This window comes from Eubalaena glacialis, chromosome 3, assembly GCF_028564815.1.
Source record: "Eubalaena glacialis isolate mEubGla1 chromosome 3, mEubGla1.1.hap2.+ XY, whole genome shotgun sequence".
NCBI lineage: Eukaryota > Metazoa > Chordata > Mammalia > Artiodactyla > Balaenidae > Eubalaena > Eubalaena glacialis.
Window position 1 is genome coordinate 33,562,650 of NC_083718.1, and position 22,945 is coordinate 33,585,594.

Below are 22,945 nucleotides of genomic sequence, written 5' to 3' on the forward strand. Positions count from 1 at the left end.
TATGTCATTACCATTTTTTTTAAACATCTTTATTGGAGTATAATTGCTTTACAATGGTGTGTCAGTTTCTGCTTTATAACAAAGTGAATCAGCTATACATACACATATATCCCCAAATCTCCTCCCTCTTGCATCTCCCTCCCGTCCTCCCTATCCCAACTCTCTAGGTGGTTACAAAGCACCAAGCTGATCTCCCTGTGCTATGTGGCTGCTTCCCACTAGCTATCTATTTTACATTTGGTAGTATATATAAGTCCATGCCACTCTCTCACTTCATCCCAGCTTACCCTTCCCCCTCCCCGTGTCCTCAAGTCCATTCTCTATGGTCATTACCATTTTTAATGGCAGCATAACGTTCCATTACATGGATTTGCCGTAATTTGCTTAGCCAATGGCTTATTATTCCACATTTAAATTGTTTCTAATTTTTCACTATTATAAAGAATGATGAGGGCTTCCCTGGTGGCACAGTGGTTAAGAATCCGCCTGCAAGGGACACGAGTTCGAGCCCTGGTCCAGGAAGATCCCACGTGCCGCGGAGCAACTAAGCCCATGTGCCACAACTGAAGCCTGCAGGCCTAGAGCCCGTGCTCTGCAACAAGAGAAGCCACCGCAATGAGAAGCTCACACACCACAACGGAGGGGTGGCCCCCGCTCGCCGCAACTAGAGAAAGCCCGCATGCAGCAATGAAGACCCAGTGCAGCCAAAAATAAATAAATAAATAAATTTATTTTTAAACAAAAGAATGATGAGATGAACATCTTGTACATACTTCTGATATACATATCTCTGGTTATTCTGCCATAAGAGAAATCCCAGAAATGGAATTCCTGTGTCCAGAGGACCCATCCTTCCCCCTTCTAAGTCCACGGTGAGGATTTGGGCCTATTGATGGCCTTTATGCCTAAAGAGACTGTTGACCCTTCATCCTGAGACAGGCAGGGGAAGAAGCAAAGAACCCTCTCAAAGGGGACCACCACCTTTGGGTGGTAGAGATAGCAAGAGGAGGAGGAAACCTCAAGGGAACTCCAGGTTCTTCATGGCTTCTCAGGCTTTTTCCAGGCTACCCAGCCCCAGATGGGTATCTTATCTCGGTAGAAAGAGGACGGATGCTCGCTCTGAGCCCAAGGATAATGGCAAGGGGCTACGGGTGGGGGGTGGAGCAGAAGCTGCTAATGCATTTTTGCCAGCATCTTTGGTTTCTCCAATATCCAGCCAGACTATTAGCAGTTCCCCAAGGATGGCCTTGCTCCTCACGTCATCCCCCATTTCCTATAAATGGGAAGTGGCTAGGGAGTAGGGTGTGTGCATGTGCGTGTGTGTGGTGGGGGAGGGAGCGGGGATGAAGGGAAAGGGACATGGTGGTTTTCCTACAGCTGACTTAGTGGGGAACTGAAACCCAGAGAAGCTGGTACTAATCCAGAACGACTCAGCATTGTGGGGAGTAGTTTGGGTGTTAGGACTTTCATTAAGGCTTGGAAGTTACTGGTCAGGATAGATGAGGGATTGCTGCCTCTGCCTTGTTTCTGGGGCCCAGAGACTCTGTGTGTGTGAGTGTGTGTGTGTCTGTATTAGTAGTAGCAGTAGTGGTAGTAGTAGTAACTGGACTGAGGGATTGCTTCAGTTTCTTTATCTGAAAATGATACCCATCTCTTGAGTTGTCACAAGGATTGAATGAGTTAATACATGCAATGCATTTAGAACAGTGCCTGGCACAATCAGTAAAAGTTAACTATTATTACATGAGGCTACACCAGCAGAAAAAGGGGAGGGAGCATCTTCCCAGCAGAAGCCCCTACAGCACCCTGTGCTGGGTGGGGCCTGGAGAGTACATCCAACTGGCTTGGTAAAGAAGGGTCACCTGCATTGGGTAGGGGTGAGACAGGAAAGGGGTCGGAGGCCGGGAAGACGCAGGGTGCTTGGGCGCAGGCCCACTTGCTTGGGGAGGAGTCAGGGGTTATTAAGGAGGGAAAGGTGGCTGAGTCCTGGTACTTATTCAGGTGGCCAGACCCGCTGGGTGGGGTCCAGTATCTCACAGCAGGCTGTCTGCTCACTCTCCTGAGCCCTCCTCCCCCTTCCTCGTGTGGGAGGGAGGGTTCCTATTCCTCTGAGGTGGGACAACTCCCTCCTGCTCCCCCAGTGCTCCTTCCCCAAGCCTGGAAAATACCACCATCCACTCTCTCCTGGCTCAGTAATTTTCCAGCTGACCTGGAATTCCCTCTGACTCCTGCCCCCTTTTTTGGGGCAAAGGAGACACCAGCTCAGGGACCCAGGACTCCACCCAAGTCTCTCTGTTGGCCACAAACGGGTGTGCCAAAGGCTTTGGAAAGCCACTGGGGCACTGGAGGGTCACCTGCTGGGAGGTGGGGGGTGAGTGCGCCCAGAGACGCAATGCTGAGACCGTTTACAAGTTAAACTTATTCAGTGACCCAGAAGGTAGATTCTTGGTTTTTCTCCCTCTGCTCTCGCCTGCACCCACGCTCTCTTCCCCACAGCCAACAGGGCTCCACTGTTCCCCACTCCTTTCTAGATTCCCCATTCTTCTCTGCCTCCAGTTGGAGGTGCCCTTAGAGACCCTCTGGCCAACTCCTTCTTACCAAGGTTCAGAATATGGAAGGGACTTGCCCAACATCACAGCCGGTTGGTGGCAGGGCCAGCACTGGAGCTCAGTGCCCCAGTGCCCAGTCCATGGCTACAGTCAACTAGGTCCTCCCCTTCAAAGCCATCTTCCTCCGATTTTTGTAGCATTCAAGTCAACAATGCACACAAATTGGAGTTCTCTCCACTCTAATAAAACTCCATGAAGGAAGAAAGACACAACTGGGCCTCCAACCCCAAGGCCAGCCTGGGCCCCCAGTTATCTCCCACCTGCATTGTTCACTCTTGTCAAAGGCATTCTGGAAACAGGTATCTTTTGGGACCTTGCTCAACAGCTGACAAAGGGAACATTTTACTGTCAATGTATCACCCCCTTTCCCCATACACACCCTTAAGGAGAAAAAAAAATTGAAATTTGGCTTTTAACTTCAGGAAGGACTGAGTTAGCTATCAGGAAGCTCTTTATGCCTCAGAGAACAGCAAACAGTAGGAAGAGTAACTCCGGGAGAATGTGACATCTCCTTTCAAGGCTGGTCCTGGATGGGTGGGGTGCTGCTCGGACCGGGGACAAGGGGATGGCCGGAATAGCGCGTGGGGGTAATGGTCGCAGACTGGCTCAGGGGAGGGGAGGCGCCCCGCGGAGCCGGGCAGCTTTCACCTAAGTGTTTTGGTGGCGAGGGGGCGGCGCACTGCCCTAGGTAATGATAGGGCAGTCTGGGAGCCACGCGGAGGCTGCCCATCGCGGTCGCGGCTACAAAGACAGCTTCGAGACCTCCCGCTTTCTTCCCTTGGGTACCAGCCCCACCCCTTCGTACCCCCTCCCAGCACCCCCCACCTCCGTCCCGCCTCGCCCCGCCCCCTCCTGGCCGCCCCAGCGCGCATGCTCTTTCCCCCCGCGGAGTAACCTGGAGATTTAAAAGCCGCCCGCTGGTGCGCGTGGGGGGAGGTGGGGGGGACGAGCTCGCACGCGCGGGCCCCGGGTGACAGCCGCGCGCCTCGGCCAGGTAGGGGCGCGCCCGCCCTTCTCCGCGGGGAGGGGGTCCCGCCGCGGGAAGGGGAGGGGCGCTGCGCGGCCGAGCTCCGTGGTGTCGCGTGTTTTGCGCCCCGCAGGAGGGGGCCGCGCCGTGGCTGTCCCGGACCCGCGCGCCCAGCCCCCTGAGTCCCAGGGGAGCTGATGGGGTTGCGGGCGCCCGGGCGCGCCCCCTCTTCCTGCACCGGGCCGGCTGCGGGGTGCTCGGGTCTCCGCGGAGGCGGGCCGGGCTGGAGGCGCCGGGTCCCCCGCGTCCCGGGCCGGGCGGCGGGGAGAGGCGCCTCCCCGGAGCCCCGGGCCGGGCAGACGGCGGGCGCACCGGCCGCTCGCTCCTGTTGCCGCCTCCCGCGTCAGAGTTTTCTTTGGAAAGTTGCATTTATTTTCTTCCCTTGTCTCGGCTTCACCGGAAAGGGGCAGGATGAGTCACCGTGGCGCGCACAGTCCGGGACCTGGGAGCCGGGCAAGGGGTCGGCGGTCGGGACGACGCGGGGTGCTCGGGCGCGGGCCAACTTGCTTGGGGAGGAGTGAGGGGTTATTAAGGAGGGAAAGGTGGCTGAGCCCTTTCGGACGTTAGTCTTGGGTCTTGGCTCTGGGCAGAGAGTTGGGCTGGAGTGTGTGCCCCGTCCTGCGCCTCGGTTATCCCTCATGGGAGGAGGAAAAAGAGAGGGCGTCTTTATCCTTGCCTCCCGGGCTCAGGTAGGGATGGTGAGAATGCTGAGATCAGCAAACAGGTATGATGAGGTGATATCTGGGCATCCACTACAGCTTCTCAGGGCTCTGGGCTTAGGCATGGCAGGCCTGCTGGAGAAGGCCCCAGGGACCCGCAGGGTTGCTCCTGAGTGAGGGTCAGTCCTTCCTATAGTCTCCTGTTCTCCCCAGGCGCTGCAGCCCTGTCAGTTGATCTTGCCCTTGACCTCTGAATCAGTTTCCTCTTCCTGACAGACACTCTTGATGTGCTCAGCTTTCCCCCCCTCCCCAGGGCCACACCTTCCCGTTTCTTTTTTCCCAAGGGGCCAGAGTTGAGGGTAGGGAGGGGTTTGGCATGGTGGGTACCTGCTGAGGACTTGCCCTTCAGCCGTTACACGGACCCGATCCCAGTGGAGCAGGGACTAAGAATAGCCCAGCTGCTGTCTTGCTGCCCTGGAGTCTGCAGCCGGGCACAGCCTGTGGACCAGGGCCTAGAGTGACCCTTGCTGGGCTCCTGAAAGCGTTGCTCAGGGGTTGGGGTGAGGCCCTGGGGGCTTCTGGCTGCCTTTCATGATGCACTTAGCACTTCAGAGCGGGACAGCCTTGGTGTTGGACTCACCTGCCCAAGGCCTGGGGAACAGGCTGGCATATGGGGGTGGGGAGGGCAGGGCCAGGAAGTGTAGGCTGATGATTTCCTCAGGATTCCCTATAGAGCAACTTCTAGGGTGTGATTGCAAAGTTATTTGAGGTCACAGTCCTTTTTGTTGGATGGGTCTCATCCTCTCATTCCTCCCTTATCTCCTCCCCACAAGCTTGTCTGGAGCCGGGACTCTGTTGTTCTAAAAGTGCTCAGAAAAATGGAGCTCGAGTCAGCAGGATGAATCTGAAGGTACAAATACAGTTGTGGGTGAATGTACAGCTGTGGACATTCAGGCCCCACCTTAGTGGAGATGTGATGGGGGCGAGGTGGGGCGAGTTTTCCTTTGTACTCATGGAGTGTATAGTGAACTCGCCTGTTCCTCCTGGCTCTGAGGTGTCCTGAAGGAGGAGGAGGAGGAGCTGGACAGTGACCCTTGGTGGCCCACTGAGGTACCTCCAGGCCACTGGGTGGTGGAAGGATGGCATGGATTCCCCTCTCTCAGCCTGGGTAGGGCTCTGGAGATTAAAGGCAGAGAGGCAGGGATCGTCTCAGGACTCCGAAAGTGAAATTAAGCTCTATCATTTGGACCATTGGAGCCTGATAACACAGCATTATGGATAACAACCCAGACTGTCAGGTGTTTATATCCTGGCTGCTCCAAACTGGCTGTGGGACGAAGGGCAAGTTACTTAACCTCTTTTAAGTCTCAGTATCCCTGGCTGCAAAATGGGGATGATAGTAATAATGATAATATCTACTCTGTAGCTTTGTTATTTATTAAATAATAAATAGAACAAATATATATGTAAATATATAATTATATATATCTAAAATGTAAAAAAAAAAACTATAGCTTTATTAAACCATACATATAGAGCACTGGACTGTGTGCCTGATAGGTAACAAGTGCTCAGTAAATGTTAGCTGGTATTAACTATATCTACTATATCTACACCTGTGACCCAGTGGACAGCAGCACCCAGCCTGGGCATCTGTTCTTGGGTTCTCCTGTAGACCTTTGTTTCTTTGGGACCAAGGCCTCCTGGACTTCGGGGAGTAGGTATGACTAGTTGAAACTGGGCTCTAGCACTCAGATGCCTGGGTTTGAATCCCATTTCCTCTTGCACAAGTTACTTCACCTCTCTGTGCTTCAACTTCCTCCTCTGTAAAATGAGGATAACAGTACCTACCTCACAGTATTGTGAGGATTAAACGAGCTGATAAAACCTCTGAGCCCAGCAGCTGCAAGTAAAAAGAGCTTGATAAATGTCAGCTGCTGTTATTTGGTAACAATGGAGGCAATCATTGTGGTTTACACTCAGGAACCAAAGTTTCTTAGCAAGGGAATTATACTATATACAACTATACGTAAACTGTGAATGACACATTTGCAGTTGAACTTGTGGTCTGGTGCAAAGAACACACCAGGACTTGATGTCCTGGTCTCTCCCCTGTCAATACTGTGTGTGGTTTGTTTTTTAATCAGTCCAGAAACCCCTGCCCTGCCTGTTCCCTCAAGATGGAAGAAAGTGCCATGAAGTGATGGAGGTGAATATATATCCTGAAAGGTTAAGTGCCTTCTATACAGAAAAGGTTATTTGTTCTGATTTTTGGAGAAATTGTGTGAGAGGGAGGGAGTGTTCTGCTCTGTCCTCCCCCCACCCCCCAACCCTTGGGATACTTTGCACTGCTTTCTGGTGTCAAGAAGAAAAACCCAGCCTGGCTTTCTGTGAACAGTCAGTGGCCCTGTTTGTTGGATAGCAAGGGTGGAGGCTGGACCAGTTGGTACCAGGCCCAGTGTCTTGAACGCTGATGCCACTTGACTCCCAGCAATAGAGCTGGAGTGTGGAGCTTTGTCCAGTGTATTAAGTGTCCCTGCTTGGGGGCAGGGGCTGGTGACAGAGCCATCACGGGATGGTCCTGATGTCTGGCCAGAACTTCCTGTTTAATCCCTTTTTCTGCTACGTGGTCTGTGTTTCCTCCTCCATGGGAAGAAGTCCACAGTTTTGTCACTGACCCTGAACGACTTGTGGGGCTTCTTGCTTCCGATGTTGGAGACAGGCCTACCTCACCTGTTGGCCTTGGTTTCTGTGTCTGTAAAATGTAGATGATAATATTCACCTTGCAAAGTTATGGTGAGGATTAAATGAGATCGCCATATTTAGCAAGGAGCCTGCATAGACCAGGTGCTCAGTACGTGTTTGTTCCTTTCCCCTTCTTTGTTAATTCTGGAGATCACTGTCTCTGGGAAGCTGGGATGAGCCAGCAAGAAGGAGGTTGAAGATTAGTCAAGGTTTGGGAGAAAGGGGTCCTTGACAGCTCGAGGTCCAGGCAGCCCTGGAGGAGGTGGAGGACTTGAGCTGGACAGGGTTCAGGTGAAAGGGAGAGGAGGCCCAGGGGAGGTAACTGGAACTGATGACTACTTTGAAAGCAAAAATAGGCCCAGTGCTGATGAATAGCCCCGTCTTGGGCCCATGTCTCATGATTTGGGGTCTGGTATTCTTTCCACCACCCCTGACTGGGGAGTGGCTAAAAGGAGAGGTGGGTGCATATAGAAATCCCAGGCTCCAGCAGCTGTGGTTTGCAGACATCTACCCTTTGCATAGTTCCTACCTACTCGTCTCTCACGGCTCAGCCTCCTCTAGGAAGCTCTGGAGGCACTGAATATGTCCCACTGTAAGGACTTGGGTCTCAGCGCCTGCCCCACCTCACTGTGCTCTGGCTGCACCTTGGCCCTTCTTCTGAAGGGGCTGAAGTCAGTTGTTTCTGAATCCCCAGCCCCTTCACAGTGGGCTTGCACACGCCCGGAGCTCAGTAGTGGTGGGTGGGTAGGCTTTAGTCTCTTGGACATTTCTCTGGGGAAGGTGAGGTTGTAATGCACTGAGGTGCACTCTCTTCAAGGGTGGGCAAAGTAGGGCTCTTTAACAACAACAAAAAATCACATCTTTTTTGGACCCCCCTCACGCCCTGCTCACCACTGAGTGGACTGTTTTGGAGAACACATCCCCAGGACTGAGTCCGGCCCAGAGCCCTCTGATGATAAATGGGGCTGGTCACAGACCTTAGGATAGCAGCGCTGAGAGAGCCTGGCCTCCTTCCTGTATCCATCACCTTCTAAGGGAGCCCAGGCAGCAGGGAGGGGACAAGGATGTGCATGGCTGGGGAGAGCTGCCTGGTCTGGCTGACTGGCAAAGTTCAAGTTCACTAGGAGGGAGGCTGTTAAGGTTTCACTTTGCAGGGGCTGTAGGGAGCAAGGGGAGGGAACTTCCCAGTGGCCTGAACGTGCCAAGCTCCCCATTCTCCTCCTGTGTTCCTCTGCCCCCACCCTGGGCAAAGGGATTTCTTGGTACCACTACCCCCACCTTGTAGGAGAGTGTTTATTGTGGCCCAAGTAGAGGAAGAATTTAGTTACTGATTTCTGCCAGGAACAGAGTCCAGCTCTGGGAGGGAGTAGGGAAGAGGGCAATTCTGCCCCCAGATGTCTTGGTTACTCGGATCAGTTTCAGGTGACCGCTGACCCTTGGCACTCTGTTGTACTGGAGCAATGTGTAGGCAGGTAAAGGATGGGGTAAGTGCAGCTGGGGAGCCCTTCTCCACCTGGTTCTCCTTGGCTCTCATTGGTGGAAGGCTATAACCCCCCCCTCCCCACCAGTGCCATGTGGCCTTGTCAGTGAGCACTCAGTGGGCACCTGTCCCTGGTGAGCACCCTGCCTGGGGCCGGGGGCGCGGGTGTGAGATCACAAAGCTGCACAGTTGTAAAGAACCTTAGAGAGCATCTAGACTAGCTCTCATTTTACGGGTGCGGGAACTGAGTCCCAGAGAGGTAGAGTGGCTTATTCTAGGCTACACAGTTATAAGAGTTGCTGAAACCGGACTACACTGTCCAGGCTCCTAGTTCAGTGCACTTTGTAGAATTTTCGAATGGTTTGAATTTTCCATTCAGCCCTTTTTACCTGTGCAACTTTGGGTGTGTTAATGAATTTCTGAGACTCCATTTTCATCCTTGTGAAATAGGAATATTAAATAATTTGTAGGATTGTACAAATGGTATGAATTAGAGAAGGTTTGGCAGGTACATGCAGACACCTCCTGGACGGTTGGCAGGTGTCAGCCGCTGTGATTATTTTCCCTGTGGCTGGGAACCACCCTGTCTCCTAACTGGGGTTGTTTATCCCACCCTCCCTTTCCCTTTGCAGCCTCCAGCACCAGGCAGGTCTGCTGAGTGACCTCTGCTCACCTGCCGGGGCCAGCACCTGGGGAGGCATTTACATTCTTGGCATTCCTCTTGCCTTTGGGGGCTGAAAGAGGCGCTAGTGCCCGGGTGGGAGGCACGTGGGTGAGGGGGATGGAAGCTGAGAAGAGAAGCAGTGTTGGTGCCCCTCCGACCTCTGCCGCTCCTGTTGGGAATGAGAAACCCCCTCCCAAGTTTCTCCGCTGAGGAAGCCCAGACAACTGAAGAAGTGGCTGCCAGGAACTTCCACATACTTCCTCCAAACACACTACACGACTATGAAGTTGGTGGTATTAATCTAAGTTTCCTCGCCTGTCAAATGGGTATACTCATTGTACCCGCCTCATCAGGCGCTTGGAAGATTAAAACGCTTGGAAGAGTGCCTAGCATGTAGTAAACCTCAGTGTTAGCTGCTGTTAGTAATTGCAGATGAGGAAACTGAGGCTTAGGGAGGTCAGTTAACAAGGTCACATATAGTTACAGTGACATATGGAGATGGCATGCAAACCCATGCCAGACCTCGGTCACCCTATAGAATGCACTGGGTTCGGGGATGTCTGGGCTCAGAGGCCTGTGACACCTGGGGTGGAAGAGAGCTCCAGGTTGAAGAATACTGATTGTCTTGGTTTGGAAGGCACTTGGTCAAGGTGACCCCGAGTGACCTTGGGTCGCAGCTGTTCGCAGAAAGGAAGTCTGATTGGGAGGCACAGGTGCCTGGAGTCAGATGTGTGTCTGTTTTGACCATCCGCATGGGGTTGCCACGTGATTCTGGGACGGGTGCTTCGCCTAGACTAGCCAAGGTGAGGGTCAGGCCAGCCCCAGAATTCCTGTTGCTGGATTGGAGAGGGGAGGGGAGATCAGAGCAGGCTCCAGGGACAGCCCGCTGTCCTTTCCCCTCCCCTTCCCCCAACCTCCTCCGGCATTTGTTTCCTTTCAGAAGCTGGGCTGGGGCTCTCAGAAGGGGCAACAAAAGCAACTTTCCTCCAAGCCACTGCCACCTGTTGGGTTTTCATACATTGGGGGGTGAGTGGGGGGAGGGAGCCGTTGCCCTTTTCCCAGTGTCTGCAGTGTGCCCCCTCTGCGCCCCCAGGGACCGGGATTTTCTTTGCTGCCCAGTGTGGCAGGGCTCAGGAGCTGGAGCGGGTGGGGGCCTGCAGCAGCTGGAAGGGGAATTGAGCGGGAAGGGGCCGGTGCTGGCAGCCGGGAGGGAGTTTGATGGATTACTCTGCAGGCCGAGAGGTTTCTCCCTAATCCCCCTTTGTGTCCCGGCCTGCAGGCCCCTCACTCTCTCTGACAAGCTGCTAAGCAGAAGGCTTCCAGGCCGAGTGAAGAAAAGGCAGCGCAGCAGGGCGGACTCTAAATCCCTGGCCTCTGGGCCCTGGGGAGGCAGGAGCTAGGGAGCAAGTCTGGATGGGGGTGGGGTCTTCTCTCTGTAGATGCTCCAGCCCCTGTTCTTCTGTCTTACAGTTCCCTCGAGGTGGAAAGGTTGAACTCTGAGTGGGGCTCTCAGGTGTCTGTGGGAGCACTGGGAGGTTGTGGGTCTTGGCTCTTTGTGCAAATCACTGTTGCCTTCGGTAGGGTAGGGTTGGGGGGAGCAGACCCTTGCTTCTTTGGAAGTACGCGTTTGAGCTCAGAGAATCAAAGACTAAATATGTGTTGGAAGGCATGGAAGCCGTGCTTAGACTAGTCCTGTGTCCCCCTCTCCCTAGCTGCCCAGGCAGAAATTCCCGCAGCGCAGCATCCCTGACGAGGGGGTCTGTCATGGTGGAGAGCTCATTGCCTCACAAGGATGTTCATTTCCCGTCTGCTGTCTGGCCAGCGCAGGCTCTTTCTGGGGTGTCCCAAGACTCCTGTGGACCTGCCGTGAGGGCAGAGCTCATTTTGGGAGTGCAGTATGCTGGGTTTTACAAGGTAAGGCCAAGGGCACTGGTCCCCTAGGACTTCTTCTGTGCCCCCAACCTAGAGGATCTGGGAGAGCGCAACTTGGAATGAGATTCTGGGGTCCAGCCCGGTGTGGAGGAACAGGGGTCCCCCCTCCCGTGCAGTCTCACGTCCTCTACCTGTGGGCTTCTCCCCACCTGCAGACCTGGCCTGGGCCAGATGGCCTGGGCTGGGGTGCGCGTTAGGGAGATTGGCCTGGAGTGATCCCACCCCTTTCTGCAGCTGAGTCATTATTCCTCGTGGCTGGCCTACCCCATCCCCAGTTTCCTTCTCTGCGGGGAGGGGCTTCCCAGTGGCCGCGTGAGAAAGAGCACAGTCTTTGTGAGCGTGGAGGGAGGACGCAGGGTCGCCAGCTCGTGGGGTCAGGGTGCGGCCGTTTGATGTGCCTGGCCGGCTGTGGGGACACTGGCCCGCATAAAGAGGCCATAGAATTGCTGCCTGACACTGGCCCGCTGCGGGGCTGCCCCCAGCCCGGCTCCCTCTGACCTCTGTCCTTCAGCGGAGGGAATCTGCTCCCCCAGCTCCACCTCAGCCGCGAGGGGTGGCAGGAGCCCCTTTGAAAGCCCTCAAAGGCCTCTTTATATATCCCTCTGACACTCCCTTCCCAGAGGAGCTACCAGGAGGTGCCTTTCGTCCTGCCTCCTCCACTCCTGAATTTTGGAGGAAGTTCAGGCCAAGTTTGTTCCTGTTGCTCAGTTTCATTTCCCTGTGCTCCCTGCTGGGGCCTAACCTGAGGTGGCGGGGTGGGCAGGGATGGGGCATTCCAGCCTGGGAGGCTCTGTCCCATCCACTCACCACCTTTGAACCCTTAGGAGAGCTGCCCCCTCTGGGGGTCGGGCTGGAATTTCCTTGGTGCGTGGGGGGATGGGGGTAGGCACTTAGGTCTTTCCTATCTCTTCCACCTCCCACTCCCAGGCTGCTTTCAGCCATTTATTCTGTAGGTAAGCATTTTCCAGGCCCCTTCTCATGCTAGGGTGGGTGCTGGAGAGTTGCAGTGGAGCCTACAGCCTGCTTTGGGGGTGCACTCGAAGTCTCCTGGTATCGAGCTGGGTAGGTAAAATGCAGGTTCACCGAACGTGCCCATGGCTCTCAGTCTCCCAGGGCTTGAGCTCTGCTCCCCCAAGGGTGAGGGAAGATGGCCTGGAGCAGAGCTCCCTAAAGGTTCCCAGGAGTCTCGGGTTTCCTCCAGCTTTCTTGCTGTCCCATTATCAGGGGGCCCAGAAAAGGGGGGAGATATTTGGACCTTGAGAGGGACTTGTCCTCCTTAGAAGGCTGCTATTCACAAGGTTAGGCCTGACTCCCCCTTTCATGTACCTCCACTTCCCTCCTCCTCCAGCCCCCTCCCCACCAGGTGAGCACTCGGGGGCTGGCTCTTCTGGTTGATCTTCTGTTTGCCGGACAGGGCGCTCCAGGAGCAGTGGGGCAGGAGGATCTGAGTCAGAAGCATCTCTGAGGCTGAAGGGGAGGCTTGGATCCTGTTTCCCCACCTGTATTCCTGAGGAGGTGGAGGAGCTCCTGAAACAGAGGGACCCAACGGGGTTCTGTCACTTTCAAGCTTTGGGAAGAAGTGTGCCCTGGGGCTGCGGATTGGAGTGGGTGTGACAAACCGCTTCCTGTTCCCCTCTGAACCTGGGACCCTGGGGCCTGGGCTTTTCTGTTTGTGTCCCTGGGAAGAAGGCCCTGGAGGGGCCGCTGGTGACTTGAGCTTGTGCTGTGGGAGTCCTCTGTAGTTTCTTCCACCTGAGGGCTGGGGTGGGGATGCAGTGGGGGAGGCTGGCGCACTGGGGAAGATGTAAGGAGGAGAAAGGGGGGGCTTTGGAAGGGAGAGTATTCTTACGGGCTTGGACTTTTCTCGGGCACTTCTGGGCTGGGAAGAGTCAAGTCTGTGGCGGTGAGAGTGCCCAAAAGAGGGAGGACGGGCTCAGCAACCTAAGAGGAGAGGGGTGCCGAGCAGGGCTGGATCCCGCCCACTTCCTACCCAACTCAAGGAATTCCTTACCTGGCCCAGTCCCTGGTCACTGGGTAAAGCACCTCTGGGGGGTGGAGAGAGGCGCTGGGAGGGGGAAGCAGCTGGGCGGGGGGGAGGCGCTGGGCTGTAGGAGGATTTTGCCTTTCTCCCTCGTGGGCTGTGGAGGTCCTGCTTGGTCCTGGAGTGGGGAGCTGGATTAAGGGAGGGAGTAAGTCAGGTGGGGTGATTAATGGTTGCTGGAGAGCTGCAATTTATTTAAACCACAGGGAGCAACCAGGGCTTGGGTGCATGTTGTGGGAGAGGCTGCGTCTGATAAAGCCTGTTTGCTCAGGGAGGACCTGGTTCCTTAAAAACCCAGGGCAGGTGAGTCTCCAGGGCCCTCCCAGACTGAGGGTGGGGAGTGGAATGGGCTGGAAGCCTTTTGACCCAGAACCCTTCCCTCCAGGTCGGATAGCGCCACCCGTTGGTCTCTGCAGCCCCCTGCTTTCCTTCTGGGGGTGCCATGGCAATGCAGCAAGTGGGGAGAACTTGAGCCGAACCCGCAGCCGCCCAGCTAAGGCTGTTGTCTGGCCCCCCAACCCACTTTTGGGACCGTGTGGGTCAATGTTTTCTCCCCGTGCCACCCCCATAGGAGTCTGTGCCTCTTCCCAAGTGGATGGTCTGGGTCTTAGTGGAACGTGGGGGAGGCGGCTGCCTAGCCTTGTCTGAAGTCCCTTCCTTGGTCTACAAGCTGCAAAGCCCTGGAGGGCAGTTACGGAACGGACGCATCTTCCCCAGGATTGATGGCCGTCTGTTTTCTTTGTGGCACAGCTCAGAGAGCACCTACAACATGCTTCGTAACACAAAAGTCCCTGCGGGGCTTAGTGATATTTGAAACGATAAAAGAAGTTGAAGCACCAAGTCATGAGATGCTGAGATTGGAAGAGGGCATGAATGAGGGCCGAGGGTGCTCCAGGAAGGCTCTCGGGTGGGCCCAGGCCCTTGGCAGTAAACCTTGCACAGGAGTGGTGCTCTTCAACAGTATCGATGGGGTTGAGTCGGTGAGGCTAGGGAAGGCACTCCAGACTCTAGCCACAAGTGGTGTGAAGCTCTGTCCACCTGCCTAAGCCGCCATGGGATGGATGACAGGTTGGGGGACTAGGGCCCACCCTCTATACCTTCTCTGCATAGCTGACTTGATTTCCCCTCTTTTGTGGTCATTTGTAAACAGTGGACTGCAGTGGGTGCCACAGTCAGGAAGCAAGACCTGGAGGCCCACTGCCTGTGGGTGGAGGACCCAGGGTGGGTACTCTCCTGGTGGGATGTCTGTGCACAGGAGGCCTAGCAGGAAGGGCTGTGGGGACGTCTCTGCTGAGAGTGGCATCATCGCAGTGGCTGCCAGGTGGTGCGGTTTCATGCCCCTGTGAGGCTGGAACCTGGGACCGGCCCCACTGTCCCCTGACAGTTGAGCAGTGCATGTGGGAATATGTCCTCCCCATGGACGCTGAGCATGGAGAGAAACTCAAGGTAGAGGTTTTCAGGCCTAGGTTCTTCCAGGGGAGCGCTTTTTAAATGGTTTCAGTGACAGGTTAAAACCCAACCTGACAAACCACAGCCTCTCTTTTTTTTTTTTTTTTTTTTTTAATTTATTTATTTATTTATTTATTTTTGGCTGTGTTGGGTCTTCGTTTCTGTGCGAGGGCTTTCTCTAGTTGTGGAGAGCGGGGGCCACTCTTCATTGCGGTGCGCGGGCCTCTCGGTATCGCAGCCTCTCTTGTTGCGGAGCACAGGCTCCAGACGCGCAGGCTCAGTAGTTGTGGCTCACGGGCCTAGTTGCTCCGCGGCATGTGGGATCTTCCCAGACCAGGGCTTGAACCCGTGTCCCCTGCATTGGCAGGCAGATTCTCAACCACTGCGCCACCAGGGAAGCCCACAGGGGAGCGCTTTTTAAATGGTTTCAGTGACAGCTTAAAACCCAACCCGACAAACCACAGCCTCTCTTGTCTTCCTCCTTATCCTCGTCCTCGGGGTGGAGTTACAGTGGAGCATGGCTTGTGGCCAGGTAGTATGGAATAGGAAATGTGACTCTTAACGAAGGGGAATTGAACAGCCCAGCTTTGGGAAGTAGAGAGAGAAAAGTGAACAAACCAGGCCTGGCAGAGGGTCTCCAGGGGGCACCTTGGTAACAGTGCCTCGGGAGCTGGGAATTCAGCTGGTTTGATTTTTTTTTTTTTTCCTTCAATACTAGGAAACAAGGGCAATTGCAAAGATATTCCAAAACAGAGAATTACTGACATCTAGTTGGCTCTGGAGTGTACTGAGGTTTAAAGATCATATTTACCTTATTAATATGTCAACCTTAGGCTAGTATTAACATGCACTTCCTGATTGGCCAGTAGGGGGTGACACCTGGGTGGCAGGGCCACACCATCAGCCTGGGAGTGAACAAGATTCAGAATTCAGAGCAAATCCTGGAGATCAGATTCCCGGGAATCTCTGTGTGTGTGATTGTCCCAGCTCTTTTAATACTCTGTGTGTGTGATTGTCCCAGCTCTTTTAATACTCTGTGTGTGTGATTGTCCCAGCTCTTTTAATACTCTGTGTGTGTGATTGTCCCAGCTCTTTTAGGATCTGAGTGTTGAGATATGTCCCCACCGCGGCACCCCACGACGACAGACAGGCGGTTAGCATGGCTGAGAAACTAGACCTGCACGGAGGGCCCGCAGAAATGGGTTTCTGGCTGAGTCCTAGGCGGTTGGTGGCAGCAAGGAGGAGAGGCCTAGGCGTCTGGAGCAAGGCTGAGACGGAGCAGTTCTGGAGTGTGTGAACAGGCCGGAGCCCTACCCACCTGGCCCATCATGGTCCAGAGGCTGTGGGTGAGCCGCCTGCTGCAGCATCGGAAAGCCCAGCTCCTGCTGGTCAATCTGCTGACCTTCGGCCTGGAGGTGTGCCTGGCTGCAGGTATCACCTACGTGCCACCCCTGCTGTTGGAAGTGGGGGTAGAGGAGAAGTTCATGACCATGGTGCTGGGTGAGTCCCCACATCCTCCTTCCCTCCTGCTCCAGATATATGTCCCCTGGGGAAGTAGGGCGACAGGGCCTCTGCCCAAAGAGCTGCTTGGAGGCAGAGGTGGCTGCCTGCTGTCCCTGAGCCTGGTGGGTCAGTGTGGCTGGGGAGGGGGTGACCCTGGGCTGAGGGGGTCTGAGAGAAAGAAAAGGGTACAGGGACGTTCCCTGGTGACCTCTGTATCCCTGGTCCCTACGCCATGCATGGCCCACAGGAGACACTGGAGAAACTGCCCTTTGTAATTCATACCTGTGGTCTCATTTAATTCCTGCAGCAATGCTTTGAGGTTACCCATTTCACAGAGAAGATGATGGAAGCTAATAAGCAGTTAGGTGACTTAGGCCACTGGACGGCTAGCTTAGCTGCTGATTAGTAGGGTCAGGACCACCCTCAGCCCCCACCGCCAGGGCTCTTTCTCGCCGCTAGGGCAGGGGCTGGGCTCCTAACTGCGGACGAATTCTGTAAAAGCCACGGAGGGCAAATGTCATCATCATGTGACTCCCAGGAAGAGGGGGCTCTGTCAGGATGACAGGCTCTGGGGTCAGACTGCCTGTTGAAACCGTGCCTGTGCACGGCGATCACTGGTCAGTTGGCGCACTAGTGATCCTAGTTGTGAGGAGTAAATTGGGGTCCTGTGAAGTACTCAGCACAGCCCCAGTACACAGTTGGCCCTCCATGTGATATCATCATCATTTCCATCCTTCTCGAGGCAGTTGGTACCCTTCCCCCTGCCCCTTCTGGGCCCCAGCCTCCAGCTCATACTACTTGCCCTTCTTGCAGGCATCGGTCCAGTGCTGGGTCTGGTCTCGGTCCCACTCGTGGGCTCAGCCAGCGACCACTGGCGTGGGCGCTATGGTCGCCGGAGGCCCTTCATCTGGGCCCTGTCCCTGGGTGTCCTACTGAGCCTCTTCCTCATCCCGAGGGCCGGTCGGCTGGCGGGGCTGCTGTGCCCGGACACCAGGCCCCTGGAGCTGGCACTGCTGATCCTGGGCGTGGGGCTGCTGGACTTCTGCGGCCAGGTGTGCTTCACTCCGCTGGAGGCCCTCCTCTCTGACCTCTTCCTGGACCCAGACCACTGTCGCCAGGCGTTCTCCGTCTACGCCTTCATGATCAGCCTGGGGGGCTGCCTGGGCTACCTTCTGCCTGCTATCGACTGGGATGCCAGTGCCCTGGCCCCCTACCTGGGCACCCAGGAAGAGTGCCTCTTTGGCCTGCTCACTCTCATCTTCCTCACTTGTGTGGCAGCCACACTGTTTGTGGCTGAGGAGGCAGCCCTGGGCCCAGCCGAGCCAGTGGAAGGGCTGTCGGTCCCCTCCATACCACCCCACTGCTGCCCGTGCCACGCCCGCCTGGCTTTCTGGAACCTGCGCACCCTCTTTCCCCGGCTGCACCAGCTCTGCTGCCGCATGCCTCGCACCCTACGCCGACTCTTCGTGGCTGAACTGTGCAGTTGGATGGCATTCATGACCTTCACACTGTTTTACACAGACTTTGTGGGCGAGGGGCTGTACCAGGGTGTGCCCAGGGCTGAGCCAGGCACTGAGGCCCGGAGACACTATGATGAAGGTAAGGCCTTGGCAGCCCGGGGCCCTGTTGTGGGAGCTGCCCTCCTGTGGATGTTCGGGCGCAGGGAGATGCCCACAGCCTGTGCCTGGGCTGGAAGCTGTGCATCTGGGCCCCGATTTCCCCATCAGGAAAATGGGCCAGTGTGCAGGCTGCGTGTGCTGCTCAAGGAGCAGAGTGGCTTTGCTGCAGTCTCAGCAGAGCCTTGGGCTGATCGGAGAGTTTGATCAGTCATTGCCCCAACCTGATGGAGGAAGAGGCTGAGCTTATTTAAGGTCCAGAAACTGGGCCTCGGATTTGCCTGGCCCGAACTTCAGTGTGCCCTCTGCTCCCCTACTGACTTTCCAAATCGCCTTGCCAGCCCCTTCCAGCTCAGGCGTCCGGAATTCTATCTTGGAGCCCACAGCAGAAATGTCTTTGCGTTCCCTCTACCCCTCCTGACAAGCTGAGCACAGCCAACCCTTAGAACATCTTCCTTTGCCCTTAGCCAGTGGCTTTGGCCACATTCCCTGAGGTCAGTGGAAGAACCTACACTCCCGTTGCTATGGGTAGGGCAGGGGATGCTGGGGAGCAGGTCCGGAAAATAGCAGGTCTTGGGCAGCAGGTGCCTGTGGCTCCTAATTCTGAGCACCTCTCCCCTCCCCCATGGTATTGGGTCCTTTTTCCCCACCCCCTGTCTGATGGCCTCTTCCCCCTCCCTGCTCCAGGGGTCCGGATGGGCAGCCTGGGGCTGTTCCTGCAGTGTGCCGTCTCCCTGCTCTTCTCTCTGGTCATGGACCGGCTGGTGCAGCGATTCGGCACCCGGGCCATCTATCTGGCCAGCGTGGTGGCTTTCCCTGTAGCTGCCGGCGCCACGTGCCTGTCCCGCAGCGTGGTGGTGGTGACCGCTTCAGCTGCCCTCACTGGGTTCACCTTCTCTGCCCTGCAGATCCTGCCATACACGCTGGCGTCCCTCTACCACCGGGAGAAGCAGGTACTCGCCCTGGCCGCGGAGTGGAGTGGGGTGGAGGGGCAGCTGACTAGCCCAGAACCGGTGTCTGGCAAGAGAAGCTGGAGAAGGAATTCTTTGATCAGAGAGGAAGCCTGTTGTAGCCCCAGGGCCAGAGACTTGGGCTGCGGAAGGAGGGTGTAGATTAGATTCTGGGAATGACTTCCTGGTGTCAGGACTATAAAGCACTTAAAGTGGATGATTGCAGGAAATGTGAAATCCTTCTCTGGAAATCCTGAAGAATCAGGCTAGCAGAAGCCCTCAGTCAGGGCTGAGTTGTTCTGTGCAGAGGCAGGGGTCTGGATCAGATGACCTCTGGGTCCCCGGCTTCAGCAGCCAGTGAGTGGGAAAGGTCTGGTGTGGGCCACGCCTCTCCTTATTCAGGGGGGGACCTTGTGAGTGACCCAAACCTTGCTTTGGTCTCGGAGATGGGGAAAGCTCCTTACCGCCCCTTCCCCTCTTTGGGTTTGTCTTCCTTTTCTGTTTAATTCTCTCTTTTCTTTTCCTGCTTCACTCCTTTGCCTCGTCCCCTCCCCCCGCCCCCATGGCGGATCTCTGAGCCTGATGCGCCTGACACCGCTCGCCTGGGCACTGTGTAAGTTGGGGGGCCTCCTTCCTGCTCAGCCCCACACTACCCAGCCCCTCCAGGGGCCCCCTCCTCTGGGAAGCCTCCTGACCAGGCTGTGTGGTCACCTTTGTTGTCTCCACTGGCCTCACTGAGCTACAGCCCTGGGTGCAGAGCTCTGCCCAGAGGGCAAGAAGTTGGGGCATCCCGAGGAAAAAGAGATGCAGCCTGGCTTCACAGGGCTTCTAGACTGTAGGAAAGACATAGTCTGCCCCTTGTAGGACATGGGTGGTGTGGCAGAGAAACACCTAGCTGGGAGGCTGGTTAACTGAATAGGTAGCTGCAGGGGTGGGGGTGGAGGTGGGGCTTTGGGTTGGGGGAAGCTGGTCCCCGAGGCCCCTGTCAGCGCATTGATAACCTTCATCATCCTCCACGCTTTCCCGCCCTGGTTGGGGGCTTGGGCTGGTGTCCAGAAGCCCGGCTTGGGCATGTGCCAGGGAATGTGCTGAGCTGGTCTTCCCTTCAGGCTGAGAACACGTCTGTCCCCAGGGGCCTCTCCAAGCTCCAGCCGCACTGATCTTTTGTGGGGTGGCAGGCAGGAGGTGAGGTCCCAGGCATGGTTGGCCCCGCATCCCATCTATGTCTGCTTTGTCCACTTCTGGCTGCACCATGAGCCTTGGGATTCCCTGGTGCCAGGCTTGAGCTCTGCCGTGGCTCCCAGCGCTAATGCAGCTGACCCTGAGAGCTCTGTGTTAGGCACTAGTGGGCCTGGGGAAAGTGGTCAGATGAGTTCTGGCCTCGTCCTTAGATAGGAGGGAGGCTCTGGGACATTGCGGGCAGGGCAGGGGCAGGTCACACTGATCCAAGGCAGACAGTGAGAAGGAACGAGAAGGCTTCGGCCTCAGCACAGCTGGACCATGGGAGTCGGGAAGAGGGTGATTCTTTCTGTTCCTCGCTTCCTCCAGGCTGAGTCTGAGGACCCTCCCTGCCCCAGGCTGGGGCCGCAGACCTCACAGTAGGGCAGCAACTGTAGCTTGGGCCTGGGACCCACAGTGGGAAGGGAGCGTCTCTCAGTGGAGGTTGACAAGGATTTCCCAGTGGTGAGGTGGTAGGGGCAGGAGGAGGGTTAGGAGCATCTGTGTGGGGCTTTGGGGCCTTGGGGGCCCCACCTTTGGACTTTGTTCCTCTGCTCTGACATGTCTCTCTGCCCACCTGTCCTCATTCTTCTGTGTCTTTCCTTTACCTTGGGGTTCTGTTCTCTTCCTAACCTGCAGTACTGAGTTTGTCTGTCACTTACTGATTCTAGGAGAGGCTAGAGGAGACCTAGACTTCTGGTTTCAGATGTCCCCTCCTGCCCCCCTGCCCTCCTGCCCCCCTTCTGAGGAGAATCCTCACTAGACCCAGACCAAGCAGGGTCTGCTCAGTTTTCTGACCTGTTGCCCGATTTTCATTAAGGCCTAGTGCCTGGTTTCTTCTAGCCCCTGGGATAAAGGCCAGGGTCTGTTCTCCTAGTTGGGGGATCCCATGCTTGGGTACATACCTGTCCTTGTGTGTTCCCCTCCCCCCAGGTTTTCCTGCCCAAATACCGTGGAGATGATGGAGGTGGTGCCAGTGAGGACAGCCTGATGACCAGCTTCTCGCCGGGCCCTAAGGCCGTATCTCCCTTCCCCAATGGACACGCGGGTGCTGGAGGCAGCGGCCTGCTCCCTCCTCCACCTGCACTCTGCGGGGCCTCTGCCTGCGATGTCTCCATGCATGCAGTGGTGGGTGAGCCACCGGAGGCCAGGGTTGTTCCGGGCCGGGGCATCTGCCTGGACCTTGCCGTCCTGGACAGTGCCTTCCTGCTGTCCCAGGTGGCCCCGTCTCTGTTTATGGGCTCCATTGTTCAGCTCAGCCAGTCTGTCACTGCCTATATGGTGTCGGCTGCAGGTCTGGGTCTGGTTGCCATTTACTTCGTCACACAGGTGGTATTTGACAAGAGCGACTTGGCCAAATACTCTGTGTAGAGTACTTCCAACCCACTGAGGGAGGACCTGCCTCACTGGGTCCCAGCTCTCCCTATTCCAGTCTCCCGTTGGCCCTGTAGGGCTGGGGGCTGGCCTTCCAGTTTCTATTGCTGCCAAAGTGGTGTGGCTCTCTGCTGCCTCCCTGTGGCAGTGAGGTGCATAGCTGCACAAGTAGGGGACTGGGGCTTCTTCCCTCCCACCTCTCCTCAGTCTTTAGGGCTGGCTGACTGGAAGCTCTCCGGAAGGCTTCAGTCTGGACTTCCACAAGGAGAGAAGGGCAGGGCATTTAATTAACTCTGTGCACTGGAATGCAGGACTCTGCCGGGGGATCACCCAGGCTCAGGGTTAACAGCTAGTGTCCTGGTCGAGAAATACCCAGAGAAGGGATTTGGGGAGCTGAGTAAACTCAGCCACCTGGTCTCCTACAACCAAGGCCTCTTATCCCATAGGTTCTCCCAGTGTCGCTCTTGCATGGGAGTTTCTAATGTGAAACGCTCCTCTACAGGATTTGAAAGTATGAAAGTTATTGGGGGATGCGGTCCCGAGGGGAGAAAGGAAGCTGCCTAGCCCCACAGCGCCACCTCTCTTCTGTTCCCCCTCCCCTGCCTTTTATTAGGATTTGGCTTGTTGGCCCCTGTGTTGCCCTCACAGGGACACGGGTTTTTAAATATTTAACTTATTTATTTAAGTAGAAGGGGAATCAAGGTGTTTAGGGGTTGGGTAGGATGAGATCCCTAATGACTAGGTCCCCTGAGACGATTGGTTATTGGGCTGAGAATTGTCAGAATCTCCTCCTGGAGTGATTGGTCTGGCCCCAGAACTGCCTAACACTGAGCCTGGAAGCTCTGCTTACCCCAACTGATATCCCAAATCCTGTTACCCAAGGCGGGGAGGGCTGGGGAAAGGTGAAGGGTGGGGCTTCAGGTCTCAGCAGCCTCCGTAGCCTCCCCTCCCCTCTTGGCCCTGCCGCCCCCCCCCCCCCAGCACCCCTCTGCTCCCTCTAGGACTGGGCTGATGAAGGAGCTGCCCAACCCCACCTTTCCCCACTGGCTCCACAGCCCTCTCCTTGGGGCTGTTTCGGGACCAGAAGCACAGAGTGTGGCTCCTTGAGCCTTTATCCGTCTCAGCCCCCAGGGCATATCTGTGCTTGGGGAATCTAGCACAGAAACTCAGGAGCACCCCCTGCCTGGGCTAAGGAGGTCTTATCTCCGGGGGCTTTAAGTGCCCTTTGCAATAATGTTATGTCTTATTTATTTAGTGGAGTAAATATTTTATACTGTATGTGAGCAATCAGAGTATAATGTTTATGGTGATGAAATTAAAGCCTTCTTATATGTTTAATTGGTCTTTGTGTCTTTTCTGAGCGGAAAAGACCAAATCTCTCTCAAATTATCTTCAGCTTCCTTCTCATCAGGACCGTTTTGGCAGCTTCAGTTCCCAGCACCACCAGCAGGTGGAGCCATAGACCAACACTTTTGTCCTTTGGCGATTGGGTGTGGCTGTGCTTCCCCAGAATTGGGGAGTCCCTTTGAGGGTGAGGGAGAGGGCGGGAGAGTAAGAAGTATAGAGAGTGGGGGCATTTTCCTTCTCAAATGGCTCGCGGTGTGGCCAACGAGATGGAGCAAGCACCCATTATCAACCAGAGCAATAGGAATCCCCTGGCATGTATGGGTGAGGATTC

The 22,945-nt window shown here is 55.7% G+C and overlaps 1 protein-coding gene across 3 annotated transcripts; it reads left to right on the forward strand.

Annotated features, from left to right (window-relative positions):
• Positions 1 to 3,510: 3,510 nt before the first annotated feature.
• On the forward strand, positions 3,511 to 22,605 carry SLC45A3 (solute carrier family 45 member 3). 3 transcript variants are annotated; one of them, XM_061185484.1, is made up of 6 exons: positions 12,061 to 12,178; positions 13,364 to 13,460; positions 15,696 to 16,106; positions 16,923 to 17,708; positions 18,413 to 18,678; positions 20,827 to 22,605. In XM_061185484.1, the coding sequence occupies exons 3-6, from the start codon at positions 15,935 to 15,937 to the stop codon at positions 21,262 to 21,264; spliced, it is 1,662 nt and encodes a 553-aa protein (XP_061041467.1). In that variant the 5' UTR covers positions 12,061 to 12,178; positions 13,364 to 13,460; positions 15,696 to 15,934; the 3' UTR covers positions 21,265 to 22,605. The 3 variants fall into 3 exon arrangements, with proteins under 3 accessions (XP_061041465.1, XP_061041467.1, XP_061041466.1); XM_061185482.1 differs by lacking the exons at positions 12,061 to 12,178; positions 13,364 to 13,460 and adding an exon at positions 3,511 to 3,603; XM_061185483.1 differs by lacking the exon at positions 12,061 to 12,178 and having other exon boundaries at positions 13,284 to 13,460.
• Positions 22,606 to 22,945: the final 340 nt, after the last annotated feature.